The sequence below is a fragment of the Musca domestica genome, unplaced genomic scaffold (genome assembly GCF_030504385.1).
Source record: "Musca domestica strain aabys unplaced genomic scaffold, Musca_domestica.polishedcontigs.V.1.1 32, whole genome shotgun sequence".
Taxonomy (NCBI): Eukaryota; Metazoa; Arthropoda; class Insecta; order Diptera; family Muscidae; genus Musca; species Musca domestica.
The window spans coordinates 7,619,807-7,631,653 of NW_026712311.1; the positions used below are offsets into that span (position 1 = coordinate 7,619,807).

The 11,847-nt window shown below is 35.6% G+C and overlaps 1 protein-coding gene across 1 annotated transcript; it reads right to left on the reverse strand.

Annotated features, from left to right (window-relative positions):
• Positions 1-979, reverse strand: LOC131803678 (uncharacterized). Its single transcript, XM_059125167.1, has 3 exons — positions 820-979; positions 565-741; positions 1-241 (listed from the first exon to the last, which is right to left on the reverse strand). Exons 1-3 carry the CDS (start codon positions 875-877, stop codon positions 33-35), a joined length of 444 nt encoding a protein of 147 aa, XP_058981150.1. The 5' UTR covers positions 878-979; the 3' UTR covers positions 1-32.
• Positions 980-11,847: the final 10,868 nt, after the last annotated feature.

Consider the following 11,847-nt stretch of genomic DNA (forward strand, 5'->3'; position numbering starts at 1 on the left):
TACTGCGTAGACTAAAATATAATTTAAATAATTTAATTTACAAATACTTTAGCCACAAATAGGAGACCAATCATGGTAAAAATACTAGAGGAGAAGGTTCCAACGGAATTCTTCTTATTGCACGAGTCCTTGGTACAAACATCACAGGTCTGTTTTACCCAAGTTGAGTTCACGAGGGGGGCACTGCAGCTGACGGCATCGTCCGGAATGCAGCCACGGACATCGAAAACTGTTGCTTTGCCTATTAAAAATTGAAAAAATAGACATTAATATATTATTAATTAAAAATATATATTAACTTTTAACATTGACTTATGCCCTGTTTTTGTATGACAATTTGAAAGTGGATCAAAAAGAAAAAAAAATCAATTCCTTGTTATTTTTTTTTATTTCTGGAAGTGGTGTTTTTCTATCGAGTTCACCTTCGTACCGTCATACAAAAACAGGCTCTCAAAATTTGAATTGCCGAAAAAATTAGAATTCTCCAGCAATAAAAACTTTGTTTATAATTTTTTGAATATTCCCAAAATGAATCTATTCAGAATTTAAAAAAAAAAAACTCACCAGCACTGTAAATACCAACATAGCATGCGTATCTTGTGGTATTAGTAATTTGAACATTATGATAGGTATTCAGCAGAGCATCACGTGTAGCATTGGCATTTATTTGGTTACATTGCACGGTAGTGGGATTTTTGCAGGAATTCACATCACGGCATTCGTAACATTTCAAGGAATTTGCTAAATAAATACATAAATGCAGATATGACACAATTACTTTCACTTGCACGGTATTTCAAAATATCAATTTTCATTTACCCAGCGGCAAGGCGATAACGGCAACAAAAGCCAAACACAACAAAACTTTTCCGTACATATCGATTGGTATGTTATTTTTTCTTTTGATTTTATTTCAATTTTTTTTCCACTGCTTTTAAGTTCTGCACCCGGCGAGCGTTTAGTTAATACTGTAACTTCTCTTAACCGTCAATATGAATTTTATAACAAAACCTCTTTGCCTTCTTGCCTTGAGGTCGTCTGTTCTTATCAACTGTGATATGACAAAAACGAAACGTCGTCTCTTTTTTTTTGTTTTATTTTATTTTTACTTCTTGAGCGTTAATGTTCGTAATCGAAATTGTTTGCATTGCGCCAAGGAAGTAAATTGTATTATTATTTTGTTATTGTTGCTGTTCGGCTGTTCATTTGTTATTAATAACAATGGATTACTCACACTTTAATCAATTCACGAAAGAGTGTTAATCACACCAACCCCATCCCGCCCTAATAATCGGGTTACACTTGTTTTATAAATATTTGCATGACAACTAAAATGTAAACAATAGCCCAGGTGACATTTGAAGAAAACATAATGAAAGTGAAATCTTCAACATGACTGCTCGAACATAGCCTCCATAGAAATATTCACAGTCCTTTGAAACATATTATTTAGAATACCCACCATGATTCTACTTAAAATCATGTCGGCCGGGCCGACTTTATGATACCCTACACCCCTCTACATATTTAGTAGAGCTTTATATAATAAATAAAAATCGAAAATATAACAAATCGGATGAAAAATATATATGGGAACTATAGCTATATCTGAACCGATTTTCACCAAATTTAACATACTTGTTTCTAGGCTCAATTTGGTCATAATTGCCAAATTCCATCCCAATTGGGTTAATATTAGACGTTAGGTGCACAATAAAGGCAAAACGGACGAAGACATATGTGGGAGCTATATCCAAATCTAAACCGATATCGATAAAATTTGGGAAAGGTATTTTTGTGCTTTTTTTTAATTTATTTCCCCAAATATCGTTGTTACAGAGCACATATTACGGCTGCGGAGGACAAAAAAAAAAACAAATCGGATGAACAATATTTATGGGAGCTATAGCTATATCTGATCCGATTTCGATCAAATTTGGCATACTTATTTCGAGGCTTAACTTGATCGAATATGCAAAATTCCATACTATTTGAGCAGATATTACACGTTTGGTGCACAATAAAAAATCGGACGAATATACATATGGGAACTAAATCTAAATTTTGACTGATTATCTCCAATTTCAATAGGGTTCGTGCTTGCGTTAAACAAATGAATTGTGTAAATTTTCATCTGGATCGGGCAATAAATGCGACCTGTACTTTGTTTACAAAAATACAGGGACAGACAGGCAGACGGACGGACATACATAAATCGACTCAGAATGTGATTCTATGCAGATCATCAAAAAAAGCTATGAGTCTATCTCGTTTCTTTTTGCCTGTTACAAACAAATGCACAAAGACATAATACCCCGACCAACTTGTGGTGTAGGGTATAAATACCTAAGAGATCCTTCCAAAAATACACACAATTATTTTATTTGATGTTCTCTTTTTCGTGACGAGCTGATTTGTAATTAACAATGAACAATTAAAAAAAAGCTTTAAGTTCGGCAGGGCCGAACTTTGAATACCCTCCATCATTTGGAAAAAATTTGACAATTTTCAAAAAAAAACCGTTAAACATTCTGTTAAAAAAATACCGAATGTAGCAGTTATATTGGACCTGCATAGGCAACTTTTGTCATAAACCATAACAATATTCAAATGTGAAATTTGGAAAAAAAAAATCGGTGAATACATTATTCACTAATCATTATTCAGCTAAAATCATCAGAATTAATCTTCTGTCATAGGCTGTAGTATCCAATACGAACTTCAATTACTAAATTTGAGACAATTCCGTTGAATAATGCCGCTAAAATCATCAAAATACCGATTATCTGGACGTACCGTTATATGAGGGCTATACGAAAACGTGGGCCTGCGCAAACAATTTTCTGTCATAGGCTGTAATATCGATTCCATTCCAATTCCATATTCATCTCATGTTTCTGGTTGAGAGAAATATTTAGATATAGCAAGTTTTAAAGGATCGCTGACTTGTTTCGCAAGCTATGACAGATAAAAGTATTGAAAATTGTGACCATTTGGGGGGGAGGTACCAGAAGGTATTCGCAGATATATATCATCTTCACAACAGATCTTGTGTTGGCAAAAATGTTTGTATGTGTGAAATTTTAAGGGAGTTAGATGCTAATTTCGCTCTATTTGAAAGTTTTGTTTGTCAAAATCTTGAACCCTTCGCGAGGGAGTTACCAGAAGAAATGGTCCGATCGCTACCATCCTTATAACAGGTCTAGTGCTGATAGAAATATTGAGATGTGCAAAGTCTAAATGGAATTGGATGTTCATTTCGCGTTTTATGAGCTTCCCCTTTGTGGGGGAGACACCAGAATAAATGGAGCGATATATCCCATCTTCACTGCAGATCTTGTGTTAGTAGAAATAGTGGGATGCGTGAAATATGAAGAAACCCGGATGCTTATTTCAGATTTTATAATCGTTTTGGGTATTTAAAACTTGGATCCTTTGTTTGGGGGGTAAATGGTCCGATCTCTTCCATCTTTATAACAGATCTCGTGTTGATGGAAATATTGAGATATGCCAAGTCTTAATGGAATCGGATATAAATTTCGCGTTTTATGAGCTTCGTCCTGAAACGGATTTGGTCCAAAAAGACCTAGGGTCAAAAATCGTTATTTCGACGAGGCACGATTTCGCCGTATCTCTAGCCATATGGCTTATAGTATAAAAAACGTTAGAGGCATTCTCTGAAATTTTTTGTGAAACTATATTTTAAAAATTCAAAAAGGAATGAACAAATTTGTAATAAACAATCCGTCAAAAAAGCTCAAAGGCATAAAAATGCTCAAATCGCGTCTGAAAAAATATAAAAATACGATATCTTGAATATATCAAAATTTAGCTACAATCACTTGCGGTTTGGCTTTTCGATTTTGTTTATTTGTAACTAACTGTGGTTGAGATCGCACTTGGTTAGTACATTAAAACTTTCCAACAAAAACACCCACAAATTAGTCACTTGATATCGAGTCACGAGATATGTTGCCATAGGGAACTGTAGTAGGCCACCACCAATTTGAGACAAACAAAAACATGTTGTTTGATAAAAAAAAATAATTGATATTGAATAGCACGAAGAAATGTTTTCATCAGATTTTCAAAAAGATGTATGAATGTTAACCAAAAAATTTTAATATTTCTAAAGCAAACGGGACACACCATTCCCCATCCCCCAGCGAATCTTGTATAAATAATAACAGGAAAAAGCATAACAACAAGAAAAAAACACCAGCCCAGAAACAAATGAAATGATACGTGATAGTAATACACGTATCACGTCGTATCTTCAACAGAATATGCGCCAGGCAAACAAGGAAGCAGGCTGGCTGGCAGGCAGGCAGGCAGGCATGTGACGGGACAAACATAACTCCGGTATGTAGAACATGATGCTATGCAATGTCATGCCGATGTGGATGATGAGATGCCATGTGATATGGGACATTATCCAGGAATGTTGGATAGATGATTCTCGGTTGTGGCAACAAGAATGGTAGAATAACAAAGGCAAAAACAAACATTGCGGGGCAACAATATTATATTTGAAACATTTGTATGCAACCATCAAATGTTGGAATATGTGACCTCCCAAAAAAAGCTAGAACTACATACACATATAAAACAAATGCTAGTTAGGAACCAAAAAATCCAACTAAAATGGAGAAAAAATATCTTCCAGTTTCGCAAAAACCAAACACATATTTACATACACATGGGCATGCATATTTCAATTCAACATCGTCATCATCGACAATAACGTGGGATTTTGTGAGAAAAAAAATTGCTACTAACTCAGAATCCCTCGGTGATGTTTGTAATACCAAGCAACCATTGCTTGGAATCCAAGAAATTGTTTCTTTGCCAAGGGTAACTTTAAGCTAATTCTCATTTTGCCTTGACTCGTTCACAAAACCGGAGGATAGAAAGGATCTGTTTTCACTTTGTAGTACTCGGTTTGTATTTTGTCATTTATTTGTTTACTTGTTGTTGTTTTTTTTTCTTGGTCTTTCCAAGTCACTACTACTGCTACTGGTCTTTCATATCGAGCATTTCTCGCCAATAGTCTCCTGTCGTTTTGTAGATATTCATTGTTTCAAATAGTTATGTTTAGTTTAATGTTTCTAGTCACGTATCCTTTTTAATCCTGACAAGAATATTATTTCCATAAAAATCACATGCACACACATACAGAGCCATACACACAGCGTGGAAGCATAACCAGTCGTTATTGTGAGCCAAGCAAGCCGCCGCAATGTCCTTTTGACAAAGGAGGATTCAAAACAACATTGTCAAATTGGCAGACCCGATTCCATTTCGGGTTGCTATTATTCGGATGGGTGGAAAACAATTATTCGGTAGGTTTTTTTCAAAATATATTAGAAAAAATATGAAAAAGTAAAAATCCAGTAAGGAAAAGTGAAAAGTCGGTCGGGGCCGACTATATGATACCCTACACTACTATGCGTATTTAGTAGAGTTCCCGTAACAAAAAAATTTACTTGAAGTAGATCATATCGCCTATCAACATTTGGCTTTAAAGCAGTAATAGTTTGGTTTCAGAGGAAACTACTATATGGGAGGCATATCCAATTCTGAATCGATTTAAAATTTGGCAGAGACATTTTAATCTTTTATACCAAATAACATTGATATAGAGTGCATGATGTCACTTAGAGAAGGATTATATTAAAAAAATATATATCGGAATCAAGTTCCACAAAATGGAAACGTACGTCCCGAAGTTCACTATATTTGGGGTGATATTATATGCCATTATTTGCACAATAAACCTGAAATCGGATTAAGGATATATATGGGAGCTATATCCAAATCTAAATCGATCTTGATAAAATTGAAAACATATATGGAGATATATCCAAATCTTAATTAAGTTTGGTGAACTGTATCTGGTACCAAATATCATTGTTGTCGAATGCATATTACGAATGTGAGGGCCATAAAAACCAAATCGGATGAAACCTATATATGGGAGCTATAGCTACATCTGAACCGATTTTCACTAAATTCGAGGTACTTGCTTCTAGACTGAATTCGATTCGATGTGCCGAAATTCAGGTCATTTGGACTTACATTGGCCATTCAGTCCACAATTAACCCGAAAACGATTGAGGATATATATAGGAGCTATATCTAAATTTGAATCGATCTTGATAAAATTTGGCAGAGGTATTTCTGGGCTCTATAAGATATCTGGTACCAAATATCATTGTTGTCGAATGCATATTTCGAATATTAGGGACTTAACCTACTTGCTACTAGACTGAATTTGGTTGGATATGCCAAAATCCAGGTCATTTGGGCTGATATTGGCCATTTGGAGCACATTTAACCCAAAATTGGTTGAAGATATATATGGGAGCTATATCTAAATCTGGTCCGATTATCACCAACTTCAATAGAGTTCTTCCTTGGGCCAAACAAATATTGTTTGAGAAATTGCACCTCAATCGGAAGAATACATGGACAGACGGATGGACTGGCATTCATAAATCGACTCAGAAAATAATTTTATGAAGATCCTCAAAGGTAATTATGGATCTATCTCGCTTCCTTTTCCATGTTACAAACAAATGCACTAGGGTATAAAATTTTATACCCTCCACCATGTTAAAACTTGTTGTATGGACAAATCACAATGGTCAAAATCTCTAAAATTTTCCGGAAGAAATTTGAAATTAAAAGAACCTGAAATAAAAAATTACAGCCGATTTGGTTAAAAAATGGACCAAAATATTCAAAATGCAAAAAATCTTTAAACTACCTACTGAGAACAAAAACATCGCCAAGAAGTTCTACCTTTTTGACCCGCACCAACACCATCCCAGTTTCGACCAGCGACTGCTACTCAGTGTATACATATTCGGGACTAGCAAATGAGGGTGATGACCTCTGTCGTTCCTACCCTACTGAAGCCGAAATCAGTGAATTGGCTGGACCATCTGAAGTGTTGGAACCGATATGAGAAGCTGTTGTCGACGGTTAAATCGCCCTCGAACTTTGGGAAAAAGGATGATAGGTCATCAGTCACTTCTAACAAAGTAAAGGTGACGGATCCGAAGAAGTGTATTGTATATTTTAAACGACAATTTGCCGAGCACCCCAAAAACGATACAGCGTATCAGATTTCTTCCCTCCGATGAGGCAAAGCGTTAGGCCCAGGCGTAATCTCAATGGTAATGTTGAAACAATTGGATATGAAATAAGTTGAGTACCTGACAAATCGTTCCCAATGCCTGGAAAATGGGTCAAAAATCCACAGCTTCTCATTCAAACAGATGGTTCGTACGAAAAAATCTTTATTTTTTTAAAAATGGAGACAGACCTACAGAAGGGTAACGAATTTATAAAAGTCATTTTAAATATATTCTCAATCCCCAAAAAATTGTAGCCTCAAAAATTGAATTTTTTCTAAATAAAATTTCTTCAAATCCCGATGCTCTATTTCCAGCAATTTCCATTGGGAATTTCAGTTAACTTAACCTCCACCATTGGGTAAAGAAAAAATTTTAGGGCAAAAATATCTGGACTCAAACGTGCTCCACTTTAAACTACAAATTTCAAACAAATCCGTTAAAAAATGTGGCTAAAATCATCAAAATACCGAATATCGGGAGGTGCCCTTATATGGAGGCTATACGGAAACGTAGACCTATATGTACAATGTTTACGCCACTAGAGCTAGACCACATAACGTACTACAAATACCAATTTTTTAGACAAATTGGTGGATATGTGTGGCTAAAGCTATCAAAATACCGAATATCAGGAGGTGCCGTTATATGTACTTCTGTGCCAAATTTGAAAGCTCTACGTCAAATATTGTGAGCTGTATCGTGATTTCAACAGACAGACGGACAGACAGATGGACGTCGTTAAATCGACTTAGAATTTTATGCTGATCATGAATACATGTACTTTATGGGGTCTATGACGAATATTTAGAGGTGTTACAAACGGAATGACCTTCTTTCCACGGAGGAGGGTATAAAAATCAGTCGGCCTCTGTGGGTTGATACAATTACATTTCGAATCCCATAAGTCCACCTCTAAATCCTTATTTGGCTCACAAATTCTAAGCAAAAATATATCTAAGAATATCTACTTATGCCTAATAAAAATATTCGGCTGGTCATGTATATATTGCTACATTAAAAACATCTGGCTCCCTGGGAATGGGTACTAACACATTCACCGAAACCTGAAAACATATTTTGTTCATGCACCATCATAACCAGTTCATGAAACATTTCACACACACATATTTTTTTTGTTCAAGAAAATACTTGGCATTTCCTTTCGAAACGCATACCATAAGCTTATGATGGAAGCTTTTCTTGGATTTAGAAACAATTTACAAATAGAATATTCAAAATAGTCATTGAATTACAAACAAAACTGTGACAGGAGAATATTTTGAGAGAAAAGCCTGCTAAATTTGTCACTTATTAAAGGCCACGACAGTTCTCTCTTTAAGAGCATGTCAACCTTCAGCTTGCATTATAAATCGTCTTTCCCTTATTTCAACACGCGCTAACCAAATGATTTCGAAAAACCCAACGGTTTGGAAGCCATGGATTTCAGTGATGCATTCATATGAACAAACCTATCCAACACTTACCTCAGTGCAAACATCACGTACAATGCCTGCAGCAAAGTGGACATCATGTAATGTTTCTGTGTTGTTTTTTTTTTTTTGTTCACAGTAGTGTACATGCATATGGAAATCCACATGTCCTGACTAGTAGCTATGTGAACGTATAGATGAATGCTGTTATTCTAATGCTGAGTTATGCCGGAAATAGCCTAAGGGCAGCATGGGCAAGGTGAAGTCATTCTAGTTTGTTACATATTTGCTGAAAAATCCACCAGAATATTTAAGATTTGTGACATTATTTCCATTGGAATTTGAGAGATTGAAAGTACCACAACAATTTTTATGACTACTATTGGGCGACATGAAAAAACTGCAACCAACTTCAGACTGCGGTCATTTCTAAGCCACTCGTCCGACAGCTGGTAAAATTCCAGTGACAGCTCATTACATTGTTTACAAGCGTACAGAAGCATATTGGTCAGAATTTTGCAGAAAAAAATTATTCGTGATGGAAATCAAGCGTCATAGTGTGATTTCTTTATATTTTTCAGGAAAACCACAAGTGGCTATCGTTAGAGCACTCCAGCATTTAAATCACTCGTAACCGTGATACTGGTAGCGTAGCCCGACGTCAAGGAAGTGTACGGAAGAAAACAGCAACATCAGCAGAAATGGTTCGAAAAGTAAAGAAGCGACTTGATCGAAACCCGCGTCGCAGTGGCTGAAAAATGGTTCGTGGGCTGAACATATCGCAATATTCCATTCGGCAAATATTGAAAAATTTGCTCGAGGTAAAGCCATTGAAATTCCAAAAAGTGCAAGAACTTACACCGCAACAGAAAGAAAATAGACTCAAAAGAGCTAAAGAGTTGCTTCGCTTGGCCGAAAGTGCTGAAGTGCCGAATTTGGTTTTCTCCGATGAGAAAACATTCGTCGTCCAGCAGTTTGTAAACAAACAAAATGATCGTGTTTACTTGTCAAAGAGGTCAGCTGAAAATGTACACCTTCGGTTGGCCACCAGAACTCAAGCGCCGGTCATGGTGATGGTGTGGGCCGCCATAACAGCTGATGGTCGCTCTCAGGTCGTATTAATCGACCGTGGCATCAGAATAAATGCGGAACATTATCGCGAAAATGTTCTGGAGGGTGTATTAAAGCCCTGGGCACGCAAACATTTTGGCCGCAGACCTTGGACATTCCAACAGAACTCAGCACCATCGCACTCAGCACGCGCCAACCAAGAATGGTTACAAAATGAGGTTCCTCGCTTCATTTCCAGCGCACAATGGCCACCAAAATCTCCGGATAGCAATCCGTTTGACTATTGTGTCTGGGGTATTTTGGAAAGCAAGGTTGGCACTAAAAAAAATACCAAAATTATAGCGTTTGACGTTGTTGCACCATGTATAGACAACGAGACCTATTGTGAACACCAAACTCAAAACAATTCCTTTGAAAAGTATGGCTAAAATCGTCATAATACTTAATATCGGGAGGTTCAGTATATGGGAGCTATATTGCAAAGATGTTCCCTATATAGTGGGAACACAATCTGCAAATTTCCAGAAAATTCATACCTGTTTATGTAGAGAGCTTTAAGCCAGGGTCTGAGACTTTCCGTCGAAGTATATCCAACACCGACTACGCGACCCCAGGTATTCTAAATTTGATACTTTTCATAAGATGTGAAACTTTCTCCTATGGACAGATTCCAACACAGGCTACAAGACTAAATCTACTTTTAAAAAAGTAAAGATTTATTGAGTGGCCAGTCTTTGCAATCAGTGGCGCTACAACTTTACATTGATATCCATATCTCTGGTTTGGACAAACACTGCGACCACATCAGACACTAATGGAACTATAGAGTCCCATAACTCGGGAAGGCCGGACTTAACGGTACACCAAGCGGTACCTATGGAAACATTTTCAATTATTCCACGCTGGCCTAAATCCCCACTAAAGCCTTTATTTCAATAAATTGGAGAGGAAGAGAAAAAATTTGAGTTGCTGAGTAGTGATTTTTATTAGGAAACATTTAACTTCAGCCTTTAACAATCTAATTTTATATTCAAAAATCTACATCCAAAGGAGAAGTCTTTTTCTTATAGAAATAAAATTATGTTTAAAAATTCTCAAAACGAGAAGTCTGAAGTCTATGAAAAAAACGTTTTATTCCCAATTTTCTTTTTCAGAGATTTTTTTTTTTTGTTTTTAATAGAATCTTTATCTTTAGAAGACAACATATGTGGAGTTAACCTAATTCTTATCAAAAAAATATATTGAAGCTGTATATTTAACCTATCTACTTTTGGGAATACAACCTTCTTCCTAAAAAATATATACCTTTTCTGTGTCATATCCCGTAAAAATATAAATAACAAAATTGGCTGAATCTGTGGATTCCCCAACATTGGAATTTTTAGCAAATAAATAAACATATCAGATAAACTCCGACCATGACTTAATTCCTCAAGTATCTTTAAAAGTATGTGACCGATTCTATATGTTACAAAACTAATTTATCAACGCTGAATTATTGTACATTTTACAAAAATATAAATATTCCCCCTAAGAAGCCTTTCAACTTAATTTTTTACCTTTCTTGTTTTGGCTGAATTGTTCGTCATTATAGAGAAATCTTAAATTGTCAAATGTTGTCATTTCTTAGAATTGCTTATCAGATAAAGAAGCCCAATAAAACAATAAACATCACTTAATCACCAAGGTATTGTTGTTGACGAAAGGGGATTCCTCATGTCACTTTCATAATTTGAAGAGCATATTAAATATTATTGGTAAAGCTATGATTCTTCGCCGCTATCTAATCAATATGGGCCAAGAATGCGAAAAAGGTATAAACCAAAAAATATTAAGTACTTTTGTGGCACAGAAAGGTAATTAAAGAGTAGATTTTACAGATGGCTTGGGAGAAAATCTTTGTCTACATAATGACATTGTAAAGTTTTGGACGAGTAACGACTGTATCCATTGAACAAAATATGTCAGCATAATTAAAAAATCAAATAAATTATGTTTCTAGCAACATCTACTTTGAAGATACAACCAACAAAATTTACTTACAGCTAATTTATGTATTTTCGGCCAATGAATTCCATATGTATGGTCTGTTGATGGGCGAATGATGTTTTGAATTTGCTGTGTTGATTTGTTGGTATGTTATCTGAATTTCAATTGGTCAGTTTTCTTTTTTTTAACATTTGTCACTTAAATATATATTTGAA

What these genes read in the sequence shown, in the direction of transcription:
- LOC131803678 (XM_059125167.1), bottom strand. Translation starts at nt 877, where the DNA reads ATGTACGGAAAAGTTTTGTTGTGTTTGGCTTTTGTTGCCGTTATCGCC. An exon ending in CGTTATCGCCTTGCCGCTGG is followed by an intron (nt 742 to 819) that starts GTAAATGAAAAT and finishes GTATTTATTTAG; the next exon opens with CAAATTCCTTGAAATGTTAC. An exon ending in TGTTGGTATTTACAGTGCTG is followed by an intron (nt 242 to 564) that starts GTGAGTTTTTTT and finishes AATTTTTAATAG; the next exon opens with GCAAAGCAACAGTTTTCGAT.